The 24831-nt window shown below is 39.0% G+C and overlaps 1 protein-coding gene across 7 annotated transcripts; it reads right to left on the bottom strand.

The window, feature by feature from the left end:
• Positions 1-399: 399 nt before the first annotated feature.
• lmln (leishmanolysin-like (metallopeptidase M8 family)) lies at positions 400-24765 on the bottom strand. Of its 7 annotated transcripts, none has more exons than XR_015713176.1 (17): positions 24422-24765; positions 21710-21810; positions 20315-20345; positions 19728-19810; positions 14052-14169; positions 13755-13933; positions 13543-13648; positions 10500-10594; positions 10157-10274; positions 9856-9963; positions 9592-9779; positions 7025-7157; positions 6548-6707; positions 6122-6193; positions 4333-4397; positions 4079-4245; positions 2556-2688 (listed from the first exon to the last, which is right to left on the bottom strand). XR_015713176.1 is itself a non-coding variant. In XM_087804028.1 (16 exons), the coding sequence occupies exons 1-16, from the start codon at positions 24539-24541 to the stop codon at positions 1918-1920; spliced, it is 1962 nt and encodes a 653-aa protein (XP_087660154.1). In that variant the 5' UTR covers positions 24542-24761; the 3' UTR covers positions 400-1917. The 7 variants fall into 7 exon arrangements, 2 of the variants coding, with proteins under 2 accessions (XP_087660154.1, XP_087660155.1); XR_015713177.1 differs by having other exon boundaries at positions 2581-2688; positions 4057-4245; XR_015713179.1 differs by lacking the exons at positions 4079-4245; positions 4333-4397 and adding an exon at positions 400-1997 and having other exon boundaries at positions 2478-2688; positions 24422-24763.
• Between the last annotated feature and the right edge of the window lie 66 nt (positions 24766-24831).

Raw genomic sequence — 24831 nt, 5'->3', positions numbered from 1 at the left:
ATGAAACCCAAACCACAAGACAGGAAGTTCAAGAGTGTCACACATCCCATTTTAGGTTTTGTCCAAAAACACTCATTCTGATAGGTTGGCAACTGAAAATTAAAGGTAGGTGTGAATGCATTAAGCTATATGGGTGTCCAGAAATTATTAACCCAAAGAAGCAACCTTTCACTCCAGTTCCCAATGTTATAGTTCTCTCCTTTGCTATCAAAAGAGAAAAAATAACATTCAGTAATTTGAGACTTTAACAATCAAGTGAAAAGCATTACTACAAGTTTTCATGAATCTAAGCACATAATTAATTAATTGACTTGGAAAGCACAAACACACACTGAAAACGCAACTAGCTATTAACAATATTTAAAAACCATTACAAACACACTTTAGTCACATTTTTCCTTTTATTTTCACTTCTTAGTCAAACTTGCTATAAGGTTCTTTTGTCATTAAAAAGTGTAATACATCAAAAGCATTAACATAGAGCAAATAGAGTGGTATGCAAAAGTTTGGGCATCCTTGGGGATGTTAACCTTATGGAAAAATAAACATCTCAGTAGTGAAACCATTTTTATTGGTCCAACAGAAACATTTTATGTGCATTTAAGCAAAAATAGGTATGTGCATACATTTGGGCACCCCAAAGAAATTATTCCATTAATATTTAGTAGAGCCTCCTTTTGCTGCAAGAGCCGCCTGTAGACGCCTCCTATAGCCATAGACAAGTCCCTGAAGTCAGGCAGATGTGATTTTGGGCCATTCCTCCAAACAAAACGCCTCCAGCTCAGTCAGGTTTCTTGGCTTGCGCAGACAGCCTGCTTCAAATCAATCCATACATTATCAATGATGTTAAGGTCTGGGGACTGGGATGGCCATTCCAGATTGTACTTGTGCTTATGGATGAATTCATTAGTGAATTTGGAACAGTGCTTAGGATCATTGTCCTGCTAAAAAATACAACCCTGACGTAGCTTTAACTTTGTGACAGATTCTTGAACATTCTTGTCAAGAATCTGCTGATACAGAGATGATTTCATTTGGCCCTCAACTTTAACAAGGTTTCCAGTCCCTGTATTACCCACAACATGATGGACCCTCCACAAAATTTTACACTAGGCAATAAGTTCTTCTCATGGATTTTTTTCCGCAATGCATACCTCCTTTTGTTCTGACCAAATAACTCTTAGTCTCATCTGACAACAGTATATTTTTCTAAAATGCTTCTGGCTTCTCCAGATGTACTTTTGCATACCTAATGCGACTCTCCTTGTGACAACACTCAAAAAAGGCTTTTTGCGCATCACCCGTTCAATCAGCTTTTCCTGGTGCAAAGTACGCTGGATTGTGGAACGATGAACAACTACACTATCAGTAGCCAGGTGTTCTTGTAGTTTTTACTGTTTTTAATTTTGTACTTTTTCATAATTGGAAACTGTCTTTGTAATTGAAGGTCTCACAAGCTATTCAAAGAAATTTTGTGCTGCGACCTCAGCTATAAATCCCTAAAGGTCTTGAAATGAAATGTGATTAAAAGGGTGCCCAAACTTTTGCACATACCATTTGTTACATTTAATTTTATCATAATAAAAAAAATCTATGTGGGAAATCAAATCTTATTTCTGTGATCTTCTTTTATAAAGTTAGAGCAAATTATCATGAAATGTTAGAGGTGTGCCCAAACTTTTGCATACAAATGTATATACTAAAAGCAGAATTGAAAGTTGAACTGTAAAAGAACATTCATTAATCACATGTGGACAGATGAAAAGCATGATGAAATAAATTAGGTTTGGTTCCAAGGAAATATACAGAGGTTTCATCGCAGTTCTTGATTTGATCTTCATGATATGTTCATTGTGTTGTAAAAGATGTGGACTTCTTTTATAAAATCCAAGTGGATGGTGTCAGAGCAGCTTGATGTTAGCTATGATAAAACAGCAACAGTGCAGCCATTACTGGAAGCCATGAAGAGGCCTGACCACGACAACCAGAACAGGGGTCTGTCAAACAAAACAAATGTATGAGCCACAAATATATTGACACATATGATCAGTACATGAGATTTTCCACTCACAAACACAAATACTGCTTAAGACCATGTTTGTCTACCATGTTCTTTTTGTGTCTTGAGTAACTTATTTTCACCAAACTGGATTTTCAAAAAGACAACAATAAAATTTGTGTATTTTAACACTTTTCCACATCTTTAAAATTGTCGAACTTAACATATAATTTGAAGATATATTTAATTTCTATGTTTGTTTAAATTGTATTTTTATATTGTATTACATTTGTGTATTTGATTACATTCATAAAACTCTAAATGTTGTAGACGTTGACCCTTTTTTCAGGTTCTTGACACTTGGGGCCCTCTGGGACCTCAGCCTTTGAGTGCCTCAGACTTCTTAATTACCGCTGGTATAATCGATTTCTTATTTCACAAGCGTGTGTAAAGCTCTGCATGGACTATAAATACTCACCTATAGTATAACCTTTGGAAGTGTTCAAAGGGGGTAGCTGATATGGAGGTGAACAGTCATTGCACAAGTCGGTGCAGTCGGGGCAGATCAGCACTCCGTTATAAACCCAGTCATTGACCTGTACACTCACGCTTAGGACTTGACCCTGGCGTGTGCAGTAGTAGGTTTGATTCTGAACGTAGACCATCAAGCCCATGGTAGTGCACAACACCTGCAGGATTCCATCACAAATGGAAGACAAAGGTATTCAGATATACAGATCTCAGGAGGATAAGGGTTCAGAAAATAAAATAAACAATGCCACTGTCAGCATTTTACAATAAATACACTTCACTTACAATTGTCTTTACATGAACAAAGGTAGTCATTTAAATATATAAATAAATAAGGTAAGGTAAAACTTTATTGATCCCTCAGGAGGTCTCCTTTGGGAAATTGTTTAAATAAATAATAATAATAATAAATGTTCTATAAATGTTAAATAAATATAAAGTGTTGTCTTTTGACAACACTTTATATATACACCTGATGTTTGATTTAAATTTTCCAATAATTTAAAAAGAACACAGGAGGCAACACCTGGGACAAGACTCAAATAAAGCATAATGTAAATGACTAGAACTGCATCGGTTCAAGACTGTTCATAACAATAAATGGATCAATTAACAAACACGGGATTCTTATACAGTACATCACTATTCATCTGGAAACATTATGAATTTTAGGACTAGGGATTAGGGCTTAGATCATCTTTTCTTAGGTGGCAATAACAAAAAATCTTTATTGTATTGTATTTGTATTTATTGTATGCAAGTGAGTTATTTTACTGTGTATAGAAGTTAAATAATCCTGGACTGTCTATGGGGAAGGGTCCAGAACATTGTACTGTACTTCCTAATACCCCTTTAACTTAAACTCTATAATGAAGTCAAAAGGAAAAATGAAAAACATAATTTGGATATATAGGTAAAACAAACATCAGACATCCATATTAAAAGGTCCCCTTTAAATGATTGCAGCACCACAAGCTTGGAGCACTACAGAAACAAAGCCACAACTTGACAGTGAGCTGCAGAAACTGCAAAGAACTGATTTCACAAGCAACAAGCACACACATTACACCAGCTGAAGTAATTTTACTACACTAAATTTGTCATATCATATTTGTTATGTTATTCACAATATGTAATGGGAACTAATTTTAATAACTTTGCCCCCCCCAAAAAAACCGCTGGGTGATCACAGGCAGCATAAACAAGAATACATGGATTTAAATTAAATTAACACTTAGTTTATTGTCTTTTATAAGTTAAAAGAGGGAGAGCATTGGGGGTGAAACAAATAACCCATATGAATCGGAAATCGGTTTTGATTTAAAATATGTGAGTGTATCGCTACACCAGCCCCTGGACAGATCCAAATTTACCCCAAACCGTACGATGGCTCAATTACAAAGTTATGAATCGGTTTATCATATCTGCAATGTAGTTGTGTAGTATAAAGAAGTAGCCGTAAGATTACTTAATTCACTTTATTGAATATAAAGGATCAAAAGGCAGGACTTAGTAGGTAGCATTACATGTAGCATCACTTCACTTTACCAGTACAGGATCGGGGCAGCCTACAGTATCCCGGCTGCGCATGTGCGGTGACGTCGCAAACTTGATGACGTCACTTCGGGTCTCACACAGAAAGCTTGTTCAGCCTACAGTATCGCGGCTGCGCATGTGCGGTGACGTCGCAAACTTGTTGACGTCACTACGGTTCTCTAACAGAGACAAAGCTTGTTCAGAGTTTTGAAACGCTTTACTGTGGAGAGTCAAAGTAATCCAACAATGATTTAAAACATACTTACGTGCTGTAATGAAGTAAACAAGCGGCGAAGATCCGATCCGCAATTATTAAACGTATCATAGATAACTGTTTGGACAGAGAATAATTAAATATAAACTTTGACTAACTGTGCTATAAGTAATTCCTTTGAAAAAAAAATGGATCCTATAATTAGCTTCATTAGTATTCAGTAATTTCTAATGTAGCATTTGATGATGTATATAATATTAAGTTTTATCAACGCTCGTAGTTCATTCATTTTCATTTAAGTTCATGTTTTATACACATTTCTACCATCTAGTGGCCTTTTAGTATAACTACATCAATTATTCTAAATAAATTAAATTGTTGTAGATTTAGTAATACAGAATATTCCAACTACAGTACAATTACTGTATGCAGACATAAAAACAGACATATTCAGTGTGTACAAGAACACAATAACATTTATATTAACACACAATATTAATAAATAAAACAACTTCTGTAAATAAACAACTGTCTTGGTTCTAGTGTGTTAGCCGTGATAATAAAGACAATTTGCCAATTATATTCCATGTTAAGTTGGGAACAGGTAACTCCAATGCTTAATCAAGTTATCTCAGGTTCCCAAAAAAAGGGACATAGCAAGAGCAAACAATTCACGAGAGATAAATCTCCTAAACGTCATACTGTAATATGTAATTTACATTAATCTACTAACTGAAATAGTAATTGAGTAGTAATGAATAAAGACATAATCTTATTTATAAATTTAAGTCAATCATACACTACATTTTAGTTTTAGTTTAACTATATAAATAAAGTCACATGAATTAATCATTTCATATAAAACAAATTACTAGTTAATACCGAACCTTTAGTCAAAGTCACCACTTGAAGTCTCTTTTCATGTATTCATTATGTTTGACGATATAATAACAATTATTATTATTATTATTAAAACCAATAACACATTGTACTTTTCTGGGAATATTTTCTGGGAATGTGTACAAGAGGAGTGTCAACAGGTTGGACAGCCTGATCAGGAGGGCTGGCTCTGTGGTTGGCATGAAGCTGGACTCACTGGTGACAGTTGCTGAGAGGAGATCACTGAACAAACTACTGTCCATCATGGATGATGACAGTCATCCTCTGAACACTGTCATCAGTGAGCAGAGAAGCAGATGGAGTGGACGAATGCTCCTACCCAGATGCAAAACGAATAGTTTTGGGGCAGGATTGGAGTGAAAGTAGTAGTTTATCTATTTGAAAATAAAAATTAAGTTATCAACGTTTTGATAGTCATGAAGTGATAACTTCGTTACAGCGAGTAAATATGTTTTAAATCATTGTTGAATTACTTTGACTCTCCACGGTAAAGAGTTTCAAAACGTTTTCTAGCAAATCCCGTGCATGCGCAGCCGCAATCCTGTAGGCCTAATGAGCTTTCTCTCTGTGTTCCAATCATGTACTGAGACACTCTTCTTCTACTATGCTCTTGTCTTCTACTCTCTCGCTATACATCAGCTCCATCTAGTGCACTACTAGCATCTCTAGTGTTAAGGTGGACACACCACATACATCTGAAAGCCCCGCTGGCTTATTATTATTCTGCAAAAAACAAAAACCAGAAACTCTACACAGTAACAAAGAATAGCGTTCCATTTTTATGATTACATTTTTTATTATTTTTGTATGTTTCTTATCATTTTTTACCTCAGTAGCATACTCATTTGACCCGGACAAATGAAAATTTGCACAGACTCATAGGATTACATCATATTGCACTGAACAAGTAAAGTAAAAGTAAAAAAGGAATAAGAGATCACCTTGTAGCAGCCAGAGCCCCAGTCTGGGTACGTCATTTTCCTGGTGCACTGCTCCATAACAAATGCTGACTTCTGTTGGAGACACACAGAATCTGGTCCATACTGTTCTGCTCCGTAATTCCTCCACGAATCTTATTAAAAATACAGAGTGGCAAAAGTAATTTTTTAGAATTTGATACATGTTTAAAAATACCCCAAAGCAACAACCAACAAGGAAACATTGATAAGGAAACAAGAATTAGGTAATTGAATATATTATTATGTATTCCCTGAATTAGGGAAAGTTTTAAAGGCATCTTCATTCACTTTAATGATTACTAACCACTGCTCATATACCCAGCTCCACTCAGAACTCGTACAAAGTTTTTTGGGGGCCTTTTTTACACACATTTTCACAAAATCCTCATCTTTAAAGAGAAATCTCACCTGGTTGGTTCTCAGACACCCGGCAGTAGGAGTTTCTCTGGTATTCACCACTTAGGTGCCAGCTGAACTCCTGGCTGAATGGACAGTAGTCAGCGATCTCTACAGCTCCACCGAAGAACACCAGCTGGTCCTCTGATACACCAGGTATCTTCTCAAAATACTGTCAAACACACAAGTTTTACTTTCACCATGTTAATTAATTTCATTTATTACACCGATCCATCCAGCTATCCATCTATTCATACATCTATCTCCTTTGGGAAAACGCAATGAGCAGTGGTTTTCAAAGTGTGGAATAGCTAGCTTGCCCTTAGAGGACTCAAAAGTGTATAAATATATATATATAAAAATGTAATCATCTCTAAAAAAGCACTCCATTGAAATAAAGACCTACACACATTCCAGTTGATATTGCAATTGTCTGTGACAATGAGACTGAATTTAAATAGACATGTCCTTTAACTGTTTGAAGGATACCTGGTACTCTGCAGGGAGTTCTTGCGTGTGTTTCTGCAGGTTACAAACAGCCACTGCAAGCTGGTCCTGCCTGCATGTCAGCTGCAAAGGTGAGGCTTGGATCGTATTGCAGAACGGAGACATAGGATGTTTCCTTAAACACATGAAAAGTTAACTTCATCATCATCGCTAGAATTTTGCTATCAGAGAGGTCATTACAAAATAATGACCTGGGTCTTTCTACCACCTGACTATTTAATTTTGTATTATTTTCATTTGAATTTAATCTTTTAATTCCAAAGAGAGATCTTTGACTTTGATGCGATCTGAAAGATGTGTCCAGGTTCCCAGGCCTTCATGATGAATTTAAAAGGAAAAAACTACCTTCATCACCACACTGAAGCTTAAAGGAAAAACAGGATTGTGACCAATAATACATGTTCGAATATTTTTTCCCTTATTTGCAAGTTAAAATTGGTTATTTTCAATAGTTACACATTTCATTATAATTTAAATCTGTGTTGTCTTTTGAAATCTTGTTTTTTTACCTACACTTTTTTCATTTTCTTATTTTGTGGCAGGCACTCAGGTGTGTGCGTTAAAGGGTACAATGCTCTCTGTTTTAAAGCATCACAACATTCTAGGTGTTGCTACAATGTCAGGACTTTATTAAGCTGATTATTTATCTGTGCTTCTGATTTTAATGTTACTAAAAATCTTTTTAATGGGCGCTGTCAAGCAATGGAGAAGGTCGTGTTTTTTGAGCTCCAGCCAAAAAAAGACTTAAAAATATATTAACTGGCACTCAATTTGTGTAAGAAAAGGACAAAGTGGAATACAGAATAAAATATCTACTCCTACTACCATACCAAAATGGCGAACAACTTGAGGAAAGATAAATTCAATGGAGGAGCGGTGGCAACTGAGCCAAATTATTATTTTGTCGGAGATGAGGGCCATACTCGGAGAGAAGTTTGACAGAATAAGTTCGGAGCTACATGTCGTCTAAAGAGAGCTAGCCAACAACACCCCGGGTATCTGCACCGAAGTGGAGAAGATGAAGACGACGACCTAAACTCATTATAAGTGAAGATGTGTAAAATGAGTAGGAGGTCACACACCTAAAAGAAAATAATCTGGATATGGAGGGGAAAATGAGGTGCTGCAACATTCATCTAGTAACCTTGAAAAAAGTGAACTAACGGATCTTTTCAAGTTTCAGAAAATAAATAAGCATAAAATGTGTCAAGAACTTGTTTGAGAATAACAACCATATGTCTTTTCAGCATTTTCAAAGAAATAAAATGTTGCAAACAATCATTTTTTTCAGATTTTTTACAACTGCACAATTTAGTATCCACAACATATACATGCTTCCCCTCCCTACTACCCAAGAATCAGCTACATTTTTAGGATATCTGGATTACAGAAAAAAAACATTTGAAAAGATATACTCTCGCAAATTAATACGCACAACACAGAACCACTTAATGTTTAAATGCAAAGCTGATCTGTATGGTCAATTTAATGAAAACTCAAAGGATATATTTTTTTATATATAATGTTCACTCATCTATTTATTAAAGAAAGTTTGTAATCTAGTTTAATCTGGTCAAAATACAAATGATCAATGTTTAAACCTGAAATCAACCCCACATGCGACTAATGCAGGCAAACCACGGCCACGTTGTTTCACATTTTTTGGTTCTGCTAAAGTTTAAAATCAGTTTTTGTTTTAGTCCAAGGCACTGGGAACACAGATAAAATTCTCGATTTGGTGTTTGCTCACAGAAGCAACGCAATAAAAAAAAATCAACCAAAATTATTTTAAAGTTTTCTACATTACTGACGGGACTTCTTTTTGATTATTATTATGCCCATGATTATTATTTTGATAAAATAGAAAGTTTTGATCTTTAAACTTTAAACAATGGATTGGGGATCCGATTAAACATCTAGCACTGGAGAAAATTAGATATACAAATTTCAAGAATTGGGAGCCAATTTGGCTTTTTGTTGAAAAGACGTACACATGTAATATTAATGTAACTTGACTTGTTTTTTTGTACATTTTTTCTGTGATCGTTATTTCATTTAATTGTTGTCTTTTGCATTACTGTACATTAGTGTTGGTTAACTGACAGTGCTGGACTGAGTTTTTGAAAGGTAAAAAAACGATGCTTGGTACATAAAGTATGTAATGTGCCAAATCTTCATTAAATGTTTTTGCTAACTTACCAAAACAATCTTTAGTAACCTACATACTTTCAAGCATCTAGTATACCGCATACATCTGAGTTTAAAAGAAACAATTCATTTAAAAGAAACAAGTCACGTGAACTTAGAACATTAATTTACGTCAGTAATTAGTTTAAAACAATGTAAGTACCAATACAGTCAAATGGTCCCATATCTTTTATCTGTGCTTGTATGTCTCGTGTTTCACTGATCGTGGTCTTAGATGAAAAATTGTGGCAAAGGTGAATTTTGTCTTACATGTCTAGAGGAACAAAGGTCATCTTGGGCGGATCCTGCTTCCATTCACAGCTCTTTAATATGACAGCTAAACAGTATGCCATTGCTCCCACCTTTCTCTCTGAATATCCATCCAAAATTTGCAGCTCTTCATGACAAAGTCACAGCCAAGACCACTGCCCCAGTTCAGCCTTTGGGCAAGGCTGTAGTTGGCTCGGTACCAGCCAGTATCCTCCATAATAGCCAGTGTCAGACGAGAAAACACTCTATTCTGTGTGTGAGAGCCTGTCATGGCTTCATTCTGTGGCAGAACAGCAAAATGTGAAACGATTAAATTAAGACTCTTTGATGTTTAAAGTCAACAAGTTTGGGCAAACCTCAAGTAGTCTCTTCTCCCAGTGGTTGAGTTCAGTTCCTGATCCCCCTTGGTTTTCTAATTCCATTCCCTCCAAAATTGGACAATTGAAATGTTTCCTGGCTTCTTCCTGTCATCAAGTCAAAAAATTACCGAAAAGATTTAAAAAAATTTAACTAATTCCACAATTTGACTTTTGAAGGAAGTTTCAATCAGAGGTAGGCCCCAGTGGTTTATTAATGACTTTGAAGTGGTTCTCTGAATTGAACACATTACTGACAGAGAAAAATAATAAAAACATGAGAAAAAAACAGACTTCCTACCACAACACGTGGTGTGACGAGAACATGGACTGTATGTCGCACCATAACCCCACCTCTGATGTTCCACAGTCTGTTGACCCGCTGAATGACCGCCTCACTCCACTGGTACAGACCAAGACTAAAAGAGATGGACACATTTTTAAACGAAAGATTGATCCAAGTCTATTAAAAAATATATACACAATCCGACATAAAAACCCCTTCAACGGATAAAGAAGAAGTCTATTTCACCTCACATAGCACAGATATTTGCAAGTTACAAGATCTCTCTAAAATGTATTACAACTTTGAAAGGAGGAGGGAAGAAATTTCTGGGAAAGGTTTTAGAGCAGAGGTTCTATACCTTTCATTGTACGAAGGAAGACCACTGGCAGAGCGGGGTGTCCTGGGATTACCCTCATCATCATGGTAGAAGGCAAACAGACCTGCTGAAAATCCCTGGATAAGATAGAATACACAACATAAAATTTTAAACATTGTAACATTGTGAACCATAGAGAAACAAAACAATGCCAGAAACATTGCAATACATTTTAAAAATGAATTCATATTATTGATTATTATTTATTTCAGTATACACCCTATTACAGTTAATGTGTAATTTGTATAAAATCATACACAATGTTTTTTTGCATTTTTTGAACATTTGTCTTGCTATCAAACAAGATATTCAAAGTGATTCAACTGCCTACTCAATTTATGTTATTGTTTTTGTTGTTATTGGTGTTGTTGATACTGACGCAATAAGTTATCATTTTTAAGAAATTATTTTTAATGTTGTCCTATCATGTAACTACTTTTTCTTATGTATGAAATCATTGAATTTTTTTGAGGCATGCCACCCATTTTTCATGCATTACCCAGCACTGGTTGCATTCAGTATGCATGGGCTTAAAGGGGATTGGGTACGTTGCAGAGCATCAGCCTTGCCTTTTGGATATTTTGTGCTCATGGTTATATGTTTATATTTTAAGATTCAAGATCCAAGAGCAGTTTTATTTGGCATTACATATTGGTATACATACAGGACATTTTTTGTGGTTGTGGACGACTCCGGAATTTGTAAGAAAAATTAGAATAGGCCAAAACAACATGTGAAAAATATACAGGACAAATAATAATAATATTAATAAACAGTGCAAACGTCGACAGTGCAATGAAATGGCATGGTGGGGATTAACCGTTCATGAATGAGGGGAGGAAAGTGTTCTTGTGGCGGGTGGTCATGTCCTTAGGGCTCTGTAGCACCTGCCTGAGGAGAGGGGGCAGAAGAGGGAGGATCCGGGGTGAGTCTGGTCTTTGATGATGTTCCCTGCTCTCTTCCTGTTCATGGACTTGTACAGTTCCTGGACGGAGGGCAGGGGGGCACCAATGATCCGCTCTGCAGTCTTCACAGTCCGGTGAGGTCTCGTCATGTCCTGCTTTGTGGCCGCTGCGAACCACACAGTGATGGAGGAGGAAAGCACCGACTGGCTGACTGCACTGTAGAAGTTAATCAACAGATGCTTCGACAGGCCAAGTCTCCTCAGCTGAAGCAAGAAGAACATCCTCTAATGCAGGTGATGTAAGCCTCACACTTCAGGTCCCGGGAGATTGTTGTTCCCAGGAACTTGAAGGAGTCCACGGCTGCTGTTGATGGTGAGGGGGCATAGGGTAGAAGGATGCCTCCATCCAGTCTTAAGTGTGTTCAGCTCCAGATTGTATGTGCTGTACCACCGAACCAGCGCCTTGACCTCAAGACCATATGCAGACTCGTCGCCGTCCTGGATCAGGCCAATGACGGTCGTGCTGATTGTCAGTTTGGTGGAGGAGGCTTCTCTCAGTTTCACCTGCTGGCTCCTGCCTGTCAGGAAGCTGGTGATCCACTGACAGATTGAATCGTTCACGTTCAGCTGGGAGAGTTTGTGAGAGAGGATGCCGTGTATGATGCTGTTGAACGCCAAACAAACGTCCACAAACAGGATCCTGGCATAGTTTCCTGGGCTGTCAAGGTGCTGCAGGACGTGGTGCAGTGTGAGGTTGTCATACACTGACCTGTTGGCAAGATAGGTGAACTGCAGGGGGTCCAGCAGGGGTCCTGTTGCTGTCATCAGGTGGTTCAATACAAGTCTCTTGAAGGACTTCACAACCACAGACGTCAGGGCCACCGGTCTGTAGTCATTAATTTCAGTGAGGGAGGGTTTCCTGGGAACGTTGGCCAGGTCTTTGTTGGCATTAGTGTGGGGGGTGGACTTCCTGAAGTTGGTCAGGTCTCTGAGGCCTTTACACACTGAAGCAGGGTCGTTGGATGCAAATTTGTTCTCCAACTTCACAGAGTAGCGCTTCTTGACTGCTCGGATTTCTCTGTTCAGTGTGTTCCTGGCCTAATTGTAGTGTTACCGGTCCCCACTCCTGAACACATCCTCCTTAATCCTGCGGAGCTGGCCGCAGCTTGGTGGAGTACCAAGGCTTGTCGTTGTTGTATGTCCTGTGGGTCTGGGTTGGCAGAAGTTAGCAGCTTCAAAAACACTCAAGTCAACAGTCCGTGCATTCTCGAAGTACTTCCTGACTGTTTTCATTACAGGTTTGGCCTTGATGAGCTTCTGCCTGTAGGACGGGATGATGTGGACCAGGTTCGGACTGCAGTGTTGTGACAAAACTGTGACAGATGTGCACGTACCCTCGTTAATGTAAAAACACACTCAGCCGCCCCTTGCTTTCCCCAGAATCTCTGTATTGCGGTCTGCGTGCGTGAGCGAGAAGCCAGGCAGATGAAGAGTCCGGGATCGCGTCACTGAGCCAGGTTTCAGTGAAGCACAGGGCAGCAGAGTGTAAAGAGTCAGAGTTTTTTCCATGGAGAAGGATCAGTTTGTCCATTTCATTGGGCAGAGAGCGAACGTTCACCAGGTGACCACGGTGGCGTAACTTCACCAGCTCTCCAGCGTGTGTCTCCTCTATGATCCATACAGAGCGGCTGCTCCACCTTCACCAGCTCTCCAGCGTGTGTCTCCTCTATGATCCATACAGAGCGGCCGCTCCACCTTCAGGATTAGTGTAGAACGTTGATAAAATGTCTGAGGATGACTCACTGATTCACCGGTTCATCTCTGCTGAAGGTGACGAGGTTTGCACAGCAAAAAGCAAAGAAAAAGCACAAAAGAAACTAAATTCCTACGGAGTGTCGTGCTGAGGCTGCCATCTGTGGCGCCATCTTGAGAATTCAAAGATAAAGTTTATCTTATCTTATTTTAGTGCCAGTGTCAAACACTGCAGCTTCTAGTTAGGGCACCAGGTATATCTACTACCTTGGGTAAGACTAGCCTTACAACTCCCCAGGTTGTGTGTGAGTCTTGCTGCGTATTATAGTATTGTAATGTATTATTATCAAGAAACAAAAAGAAACAAACCAGAGCATGGATTATCTCATGCTTCACAGTCGAGAGCATCCCATCAAATTCCTGAGGTTGTGAAGTGATCATGGCAGGACACAGGTTGGCATATCCTGCTATTGGCCTAAAAGAAAATAGACAAAAATGGTTTACATCACTAGACTTGGATTGAACAAATTAATTTCAAGGTTGTTTTAGTCAGGGTATTGAAAAAGGACTTCCAACTTTACCTGTCCAGCTCTGCCTCCAACTGGCAGTATGCTGCATAAGCCACAATGTTCTCTTGTCCACACCGCTCTGTGGTGATACCACTTACATAAAGCACAAAGTCAGAACCCTTCACACCAGGTCCATCTGGCGGGCCAGAGGGCCCACATGACTTTCCAGACTCCTTGCAGATCCTACATTGCTAAGTGGGAAGAGGAAAGAACAATACGCTTGTGACTAAGTAATAACATTTACCTTTATCTTTAGCAATGAATAACATAGAAAAATAAACAATTTCAGAGTGAAAACCTAGAACTGACCTGTAGATGATGTTGAGGCACAGTGACAGGGCCGCAGCGAGTGACTTCTGCGCATCCTTCCTGGCAGTAACGATAAGGATCATCTCTCTTTTTTAAATACTGGTTGGTAGCACATTGCCTGAAAGGACACATAGGCACATTTTATAAAATGAATGCATTAAGCATTACTATACAAAATGGGAAACAGCATATCTGAAAACAAATTAAATAATTAAAACAAGGCAAATCAACCAATATTTTATCCAAAATCTCACAGATAAGGGGGTCATACAAAATAGAAACGGAGTACAGCTGCTCCACTGTGTTGACAGAAGTCGGATGAGGTTGTTAGGGCATCTGACCTGGATGCATCCCAGACGCCTCTCTGGTAAGATGTTCAGCTCAACTTTTAACAGATTTGACCAGGTCACCTTAACCTTACTGCATCCCTGTCTCCTGCTCCCTCAAGAACCTTCCCTCCTCAATCCAGGTTTGGAGTAGGGATGTATATCTCCACCACTAAGGCTGCTTCGATACCATCTCGATACACTGCCAGCGATGCAATAAAATATGATACACTAAAATCCCTGGACGATACGATGCGATACACTGACATTTCCTGACGATACGATACAAATTGCTTTTCTTCACATTATGATGCGATTCAAAAACGATTTGCACACATTATGACTTAATTAAAGGGAAATTGGGTTGGATATGTGATTTTCCAATGCAATTATAAGGCACAATTATATTTTACTCTATGAAACGATGCAATTAATTTAAAGTAGAAACATTGGAATTATATTAGATAAATAAGAATATTGGAAATCGAACATGTAAATGTAAAACTTTTAAAACTTCTTACAGTATTAATACAAAATAACTTGCAATTGAAGATCAATTAAACAATACTTATTTCCTCCCACGCCTACTTCACAGCATGATCTATTTGATGTGACTTAGTGTCAAGTTTTATTCAGAAATATTAACTGATTTAATCTGAAGGGGTCAGAGGTATCCATGCCATGTGAGTGGCCAGGTTCGTCGTGCTGCCAACATATTTGATTCATGGCATTGTTTGAAGTCATATCAGGTTGGCCTGCATGCTGAAAAACTAAATAATTCCACAAATTTGATTTGATCAGCGTTTAGGGGGCCTCGGGAATCAATGTTACCATTGCATTTGCTGATAAAAAAAAGACAAGAGCCGATGCATCGTGAAATCTCCAGCAAATTAAATCAGATGCACCTTGGTTCTACCGATGCAGCTGCATCTTACATATTTGTATCGTTCCACAGATGCGAAAGCGGCAGGCCCAGACTAGGTGTTCCACCAGTTACCTATGCAGCTAAACTAGTGGAACTGCTCCAGCATTTCTTAATTTCTTTCCCCAGTCTCCAGCTGGTCTCCCACTATCTCAAAGTTGAGATAGTGGAAGACCGTAAGAAGCAGCCTACTTCTTGGTTCCATAGAAGAAAGGAGGAGGCCCTGGAGCTGCTGTGGGTGGAGTGGGTGATCCTTGGACAAACTACTTGCCATCATATATGATGCCAGCCATCCCTTGCACACTATCACTAGTGTACATAGACTGTGTGTAAGCAAAAAGCAAAGCACATTTCCATTATACAACCCAATCAACATGCAATTGAATGAAGATGTTTACATACTTTACCTGGCCCTTCCCTTCCCATACGTTCATTTCAATATATAAATCATATTTACATGAGCCACAACTTCCAAATTCCCGAAAATAAAAAATAGATCTAGATTTTCTTATAATAATACAAAATAGATTTAGTGTCTTATGGATCACACACCAAGAACACCTGCACACAAATTAGGGAAGATGTGCTCTGGTCAATGTTCATATTTTCTAATTAGGGTTATTAACACAGTGTGAATATATACAGAGACAATCAGGGGCTTATTAGAGACATCTGAAGATGAAGTTTAACAAAAATTAAAACTGTAAATCAGTAACGTTAAACACTAAATCGTAATGACAATGTGAAGACATCATTTGGGGTGCAACACACACACGTATTCATAATACAGGGATTGAATAAAAGTTTTTTTTTCTGTTCGAAGGCACATACTACTCATGTTTTTTTAAGAGAAATGGGTGTTTCAGAATCCAATCACATGATTGAAACCAGCTCATGCTACAATCTGCAGTAACATTTTTAAATGTTTTATCAACAATGTGATCCAACTTTCTGACATGCTGGGAATTCCCTTTCATAAGACTGTCGAATGCCTCACAAATCATGAATTAGTTCATATTTTAGGTGAACGTGAGCGGAATATGAGCTACAGTATATTGATGCCTCATGAACGTTACTGTAAACTCATTCATTCTGCTGTCTGTTAACGGCACGCTGCCTCTTCATCTTTGCTCACGGAGACGTGGCTGAACCAGAACCACACGGACGCGATTGCTGCGCTGGATGGATTCTGTTTATTGCGCGCGGACCGGACGGAGATGAGCGGGAAGAGAAAGGGCGGAGGACTGGCGGTGTTCGTTAATGAGAAGTGGTGCCTTTCCAGGCACGTCACTCTAAAGGATCAACACTGCTCTCCTGACATTGAACTTTTGGCGCTGAGTCTGAGACCCTTCTACTTGCCACGGGAGTTTTCACATGTTGTCGCGGTGCTTGTGTACATTCCACCGTCGGCGAGCGCGGAGGCAGCATGTGACGTCATCACTGGAGTAGTGAACGGGTTACAGACTCAGAGCCCTCAGGCCCTCTTTATCATCTCCGGTGATTTTAATCACGCATCTCTCTCTTCCTGTCTACCCAAATTCACGCAGTATGTCACTTGTGCCACCAGGGACAATAACACACTGGACCTTTTTTATGCGAACACTAAAGACGCTTATTTATCATCCCCCCTTCCTCCTTTGGGACGAGCTGACACTGTCTGGTCCATCTCCTACCTGTTTACAAGCCACTTGTGAGCAGGCAACCAGCAGTGACTCGCTTGGTCAAGAAGTGGTCTGAAGAAGCTGAGGAAGATCTGAAGGTCTGCTTTGAGACCACGGACTGGAGCATCTTCAGTGAGTCCCACAAGGAGGATATTGACAGTCTAACTACATGTGTCACGGACTACATCAACTTCTGTGTGGAGAGCATTGTACCAACCAAAACTGTACGATGCTTCTCCAACAACAAACCCTGGATTATTATTATTTTTTTTTTTTTTAGAATCCCTTATTAGTCCCGCGAGGGGAAATTCAACCATTCACACATACTGATGGGAGTAGGCATGCACACTTGCGCCAAGTTCACCATCAGGAGCAATCAGGGTGAAGTGTCTTGCTCAGGGACACAACGACACAAGCTTGTCTGGAGCTGGGATTGAACCTGCAACCTTTTGGACTGCAGGCAACCACTCTACCATCTGAGCTATGTCGCCTGATATAAAGGCTCTCTTAAAGGAGAAGAGGAGAGTCTTTAGGTCAGGAAACAAAGAGGATCTGATGGCAGTCCAGAAGGAGCTGAGAATAAAGATCAGGGAGGGAAAGGAGAGGTACAAGAGGAAGATGGAAGAGAGTCTGGCCAATAACAACACCAGAGATGTCAGACCAGGCTCTCTGTAGCGGCGGGGGATCAGAATTGGGCTGACAACTTAAACGGTTATTTTTCAAGGTTTGAGGTGTCGGCTCCCCCCCCCCCCCCCCGTCTTCTACACCATTCACACCTCTTCATTTACCTTCTCCTCCCCCCCGAGCTTGTATTGTTTCGGCCCCCCCGCTGACTCCACAGGGGACAATGCCCCCCCACCCCAGCCTGTCCCTCACACCTCTCCAGGTGAGAAATCAGCTCAGGAGAACCAGGACAACAAAGGCCCCTGGACCAGACGGCATCGGTGGCAAAGTACTCAGGACGTGCTCTGACCAGTTAAGTGAAATTGTTGGACTTCTGTTCAACATGAGCTTGACCCTGGGAAGAGTTCCACTACTGTGGAAGACGTCCTGTGTGGTACCGGTGCCGAAGACTCAGCACCCTAAGGATCCCAGCTGCTCCAGACCTGTGGCCTTGACATCCCACCTTATGAAGGCTCTGGAGCGGCTGGTCCTTAGTTACCTGAGTCCTCTGGTGCGCTCCTCCATGGATCCGTTGCAGTTTGCCTACCAACCTGACATCGGCGTGGAGGACGCCATCATCTTCCTTCTCCACCGAGCACTTTCTCACCTGGAGTCGCCTGGAAGCACTGTGAGGATCCTTTTCCTGGATCTAAGCAGTGCTTTCAATACCATCAGGTCGAACATCCTGAGGGACAAGCTGGAGCTGTCTGGAGCGGACACTCACCTCACGGACTGGATTGTGGACTACCTCACCAACCGTCCACAGTTCGTGAGGACCCGGGATGGTGTTTCGAAGACTGTACTGTGCAGTGTAGGGGTCCCCCAGGGAACGGTGTTGGCACCGTTCCTCTTTTCACTGTACACTGCAGACTTCCAACACCTGTCTCCCACCAGTCACCTGCAAAAGTTCTCGGACGACTCCGCCATCGTCGGCCTCATTAAGGACGGGGATGATGGGTCGTACCGGGGACTTGTCCAGGACTTTGTTGACTGGTGCCTGGAAAACCACCTCCAGATCAACTCCAACAAAACTAAGGAGTTGATTGTGGATTTCCGGCGGTGTCCCTCCATCTCCCCCTCACCACTGAACATCCAGGGACAGGACATTGAGATTGTCACGTCTTACAAGTTCCTGGGTGTTCACCTAAACAACCGCCTGGACTGGGTGGATAACACTGCTGCTCTTTTTAAAAAAGGGCGGAGTAGACTCTACCTGCTCCGGAGGTTGAGGTCGTTTGGTGTCCGGGGGCCACTCCTGAAGTCATTCTATGACTCAGTAGTGGCCTCTGCCATCTTCAACGGTGTGGTCTGCTGGGGGAGCAGCATGACAGCAAAGGATAGGGCTAAACTGGACAGCCTTATTAAGAAGGCCGGTTAAGTCCTAGGGCGCCCCCTGGATCCTGTGAGGAAGTGACTGGGAGGAGGATACGGAGCAAGCTGGGCTCCATGAGGAGGAACTTGTCTCACCCTCTCCAGCACACACTGAGGGCATTGAGGAGCTCCATCAGTGATAGGATGCTCCATCCCCGGTGTGTGAGGGAGAGGTACCGCAGGTCCTTCCTCCCTACTGCCATCAGACTCCACAACAAGAACACAGCCAGATAATTATCTAACTGCACCTTTCTAGTTATTTTTGTAAATATGATTGTGTATATAATATAGTGCAGATTTATTTTCTATTCTATTTAGATTTTTTCTTTTCTTTTTAATATTTTATTTCTGGGTGTTTTATTTTTTTTCTGGTATATTGCTCTTGCTGTTGTTAAAACAAATTTCCCCACGCGGGACTATAAAGGGATTCTGATTCTGATTGTTAAATTTACAGTAATAAGAAATATAGATACACCACTTTTTGGTGAGTACACATTTTAAGTACGTGGCAGAGCACACCTGACTCAACCTCTGATAAGCAGTAGAAGTTAAGTGAATATCGTGGATGCATCTAGTATATAATCCGAACATTTGGTAAAGTAACTATATTCATTAATTAGCCATTTGACAGTGTACAATGATTTCTCGCATACTATACTTGCACCGCAAATGTGGGATTTGGAATATCATTCTGGGCTTTAAGTTCGAGTCCCAAAGTTCAGGTTTAACGTACCTGCTGAGCAATATTGGGCCCACTCTCCGCCTCACACTCAAAGCTTTTTGGAGGAAATCAATGGCCTGAGGAAACAGCTGGTCCTAAGACAAAAACAAAATCACAAACCATGATTTTAAATAATAAAATCAGAATATGATGTTATGACATCATTTTAGAATGGCGAATAGAGTTTATATGGCTGTTTTAAAACTCAGGGAACATATTGATCAGTAGGTCACTCTTTCTTTCTTTATTTAATGGTAATTACCATCTTACTGCAAGCATAATAACACAGAACCAATAATATCCATTGGTACACAAAATACACAAACACAACCTAAAAAACAAAAATGTATTCAAGTTGATGATTATTTCAAGCTGCGTGGAGCAACACAAGAGTTGTTGTATAATTACATGTCGTTAAGTTTGCTGACCATTTTAATACTTAATTTTGACTTTTGCTACTTTAAAGAATCTAGACATGTTTTCAGTTTTTTCATATACTGTATATATATATATATATATATATATATATATATATATATATATATATATATAGTAGAAAACTGTAATTTCTAGATTAGTAAATAAATAAATCTTCTCACCTTCACAAGTCGTCTTTTAACAGCAGAAAGCCTGAAGACAAAGAACATAATTTAAATAATCCTTGGACTGGATGGTCAATAAGTATGTAATTCAAGCTTTTAGTATAAGACATTTTTGGGACATTGAGGTCACAAAAATGGAAAAAAATTAAATTGAACATTTGTTTTAGGATTTTTGCTGTATTTCACTTGTAATGAAAATTAAAACAATGTCTGCAGTATACATTAAGCATAGACACAGAAATGCGACAAAATAATTTGAAAGTGTACTTATTAACCATCAAGGAATTGAAATAAAAAAAAATATGAATATGAAATAGAGCTTTAAATTGGGTCTGAAGATGAAAACAAAGTAGAAAAAAGTCACTAAACTTCACATCATAGTAGTGCTGAAGAAACAAACTAATAATCAGTGAGTCTATTCTACCAAAGATTTTTAATTAATTTCAATACAACAGTTGAAAAAAATCAAAAGCTTTTTGTTTCAGTGTCATGCAAAAGAACATGACAGAGCATGCTGCATCACACGCACCCTGACACAAAGTAAAGTTTAAATAATGTTTAAATAGGTTAGGTTAGGTAGAACTTGATTGATCCCTCAGGAGGTCTTATGTTATGTAAATAATGAAAGCATATAATAACTTGAGAAGAAAATCACAGTGACTGGTGGGCAGTTGTAGGAAAAACCTTCACTGCCATTCAAATGATGACGATGGTATAAAAATGTTGCAGCAAACCTCTAAAATCATCATCATTGTTAATGTTGAAGTAAGCAGCTTTTAAACGTGGAATTGAAGATGGAGCCAAAGATGGCTGCCTTGGTGCTTAGTTCTTTTTTTATTGCTCATTTTGTGTGTCAATCAGGGCCGGGTCTAGGCAGGGGCAAGAGGGGGCCTGGCCCCCTCAAATAAATGTTGTGCCCCCTCAAACTTACATGTAAGTAAGTAAGTAACAGCACAATGCCCCCTCAAGATTTGTGGCTGCCCCCTCATACATGCCTGTCTAGACCCGGCCCTGGTGTCAATACTATTTCTTGTGAGTCATATTAAAGATAGGTGAATATCAGGTTTACATCTCTGGCTGTGTGAGAACATCCCAGACAGGGTGCTTGAGGTTCATTCATCCAGGCATGCTAAAATAATCTATTGAACAGTGTATGCAATGTTATTAGCTTGAACTTTTTCTAATTGATTAAAGTTGTTGCTGAAGGTTTTGTCTCAGATCAACATAACAAACAATGAGTTAAAAAAATGTCTAGCAGTTTTATGGGTTATATGTCACATGTAGATTTTTGCAGTATAGCTTGCCTTACTATTTGGCACATTATTTAACACACAGCTTCTGGAAGAGCATTCAGAAAAGCTTCAAAATGTATTCCATTGTGACAATACTTACTGATCCACGCTGTAGTCGTAAATGATCGCAATATTCAGATGTTGCTCATCGGTGCTTCTTTTGGTCAAATGATCAGACTTTATATACACCTGATGGACAACCTAATGGAAATATCAAAGAGAGGTGACAACAAATCAACACAGTTAAAAATATATACTGTAGTTAGTCCTAACAAAGCATTAGATGCTGCTAGTTTACAAAGCAATGCAGCATTAACATAGAAGGGCCGATTCAAACCCAGTTAATAACTGACCCTTCAGAGTTTTGGACTCTCTAAGTAGGAATATTTTAACAATTGTACATACAATAAATGAGGTTCATGGCTGACCTACAATTGTAAGAGGTGAAAAGAACCTAAAAAATAAAGTAAAGGCATGTGTTTAGCATGTTTAATTTTGACTATAATTCAGATTCTATATTATTTTCTAAACTTAAAATTCTTGTTCTTTAATCAATTTTATAAAGGTTGCCTATCAAAACTATAGGGATACTATAGGCATTTTTTTTTTTATTTCAGGCAGGGAACTGCTGTGCTGTGTATTGGATCTGTCCAGTGACTCACTGGGAATTTCTGCTGGTGTGTGGATTCTGTAATTCAACTATTTTAATTAGGAAAAATGTTGAAATGTGAAGAGTTATGTTTTTTGACTGTCCAGAGGTACGTTTATATTTGTTTTTCTGTAGGTAAAGTATTTCTTGCAGCTCCATGAACCAAATAATAACTGTTAGTCCTGCAACTTTATTGTATCTTGGTTGTACAGAAAGACAGACAGACGTATAAAAAATAATCACAACATTTCTGGTCATACTGAAAATGTTTCTTTAACACAGATCAGTGAGATCTAAATATTTTTATTTAATATTTGCAGCTAGACACATGCCTATAGTAGCTGATGTGTCCTTGTTTAGTGTGTCTGTCTTATTTTGAAAATCTTGAATTCAGCATAAAAAGGCCCAGTTTTCTGGTCCATTTATCGATCGTTAATTTGTTAATTGAAAATCTTTATTCTGTGCGAGATGTTTCCTGATCATTGAGCACAGGTAACCATCTGGTAGGCAGCGCACTACTACCGTTGCCTTCCTACTTAACTTCAGTTTGGTGTTGCTGCCTTAAGCAACTTATTGATCACTCTGTCGACTCAGGAAACCTCCAGGTAAGTAACTTTGCATCTATGTACAGATTATATAGTAATTTCGATGGCTTTTAAACACGTTGTTTCTTCACGTTACATTAATCAATTAGTTCCAGTAAAGTAGACCAACTATACATTTTCACTATAAAATAGCCTCCATTACAGTTTTCATTAGCAGAAACCAGCTGCTGTTCATTATATTATTTACAATATTATCCAACAGCGTCACATTCATTTTTGCATAGTTTAAACTGACTGTTCAAATTTAAATTTCAAATATATTGTGGAACTAATCAGGTCAACTTTTGACAGAACTTGTATTACTTTATTTTCAGGCTGTTGCTCCTAAGCTTTGGAACGATCTTCCTCTCTCTTTGCGCTTGATGGAGTCTACTGTCTCCTTTAAGAAACATCTTAAGACCTTTCTATTTGTTCAGGCTTTTCCTTGAATTTCTCGAATTCCTGTGTTGTTCTCAGTATTATCTTGATCTTTAAAGTATGTACTTTTTTGAGTATTGTTTTGATTGTCTAAGCGCTTTGTGACCCTGGTCTCGAAAAGCGCTATATAAAAAAATATTACTTACTTACTTACTTACATACCATTCATAACTGAAACAGTACGTTCAGGTATAAAATTACATTTACTAAATCATATTTCACGGTCCTTCCTTATAAGAATGGTCCAACGTTTCAGATCATTGCACAGCACCGGTCATGCTTTAAATAGAAGGCAACAAATATTATAAAATGCTGGTTTTGGTTAACAGTTAAACACTTTTTAAAAATAAATTTTGTAATTCAAAAGAAGAAGCAAACAAGAAAACATACCCTGTAAGCTGTAAAAAATGAAGTACCTGTATAACAATTGACTATTAAAAACAAAGGGCGACAACCCTGCAGGTTTCAAACACATTAAGTGAACCAAACAATACAGAACCAAATTAAATGAACACTTTTGTGGTTTAAAAATACGGTATAGGAATGCAATGTGTTATTGTGTCCAAAATGATCACAGTTATCATCATTATTGTGGTATTGTTGCAACATGCATTGCAACAATATGTTAAAAAGTACTTAAACAAGCTGAAAAAATGTAACAATATTTCGTCTTTGTGTGTGGGACTGCTGCAGACAAATGCAGACACCAGCTCAGAGCCGGTTTTGTTCGACTTCCATTCATGATTGCAGTTTTAAATACATGTTTTAATGCATGGAACACTCAATGAAAACATTAGTATTGACAGACACTGTGTCGCGCAGCATTTATTCAATGATGATGAGATATTTCAAACTTGAATCATCATCTTTACGTGATCAAAACATCTCTTAAAAACTACTATGGCTGTAATGTCTTTTATAAACTAATATGGTACGTTGTAAATTCGATAACAATTACAGTAGCAGCATGCCAGTGAGCTGTCATATTAGGATTACTATAAAGCCCCGGATGTAAACCTTTTATTTCATCACAAGAAGACAGACGACGTTCATAACCGGGTCCTCAGGCTTCCACAGCATATGTTTGTAAAAGATGATGAATGATTATTCTTCAATCTGATAACATAATCTCCAGGCTAACCTCTTCATCGGAAGGAACACGATGCTTGCAAGTCTCATGGCAACCCGCTGACTGAGCCCAGATAAGGACAATGAAGCAGGTCAACAGGGGCGAGATGTTCCTCTTCAGCCGCACCTCCATTCTCCCGCCGGCAACTTCACCACCGCCGGTCTGCTCAGCTTTCGGTCATTCATCGCTTGCTGCAGGTATTAAGACATGACAAGCAAGATGGACAGTCCTGTGCCTCAGCGAGCGAAACTAAAGACTGTCACGGCCCAGGTGAAATCCCAGCGCCATGTTCTTTTTTTGGTTGTCATGGCAGTCGGACATCACTTCCTTGTGTGGTACTGCCCCCTACTGGTTTGGAGTGGCATTATATCTATCTATCTATATATATATATATATTAAAATATATATATGCTGTATATTAA

Source organism: Callionymus lyra, chromosome 12 (assembly GCF_982586985.1).
Source record: "Callionymus lyra chromosome 12, fCalLyr1.hap1.1, whole genome shotgun sequence".
NCBI lineage: Eukaryota > Metazoa > Chordata > Actinopteri > Syngnathiformes > Callionymidae > Callionymus > Callionymus lyra.
This window is presented reverse-complemented; position numbering and strand designations above follow the sequence as displayed.

Coding starts and splice junctions, on each gene's coding strand:
- lmln (XM_087804028.1), bottom strand. CDS start 24,541: ATGGAGGTGCGGCTGAAGAGGAACATCTCGCCCCTGTTGACCTGCTTC. Junction 10,275..10,499: donor CTTCCTTCGTACAATGAAAG/GTATAGAACCTC, acceptor CATCTCTTTTAG/TCTTGGTCTGTACCAGTGGA. Junction 6,708..7,024: donor AACTCCCTGCAGAGTACCAG/GTATCCTTCAAA, acceptor TGTGTTTGACAG/TATTTTGAGAAGATACCTGG.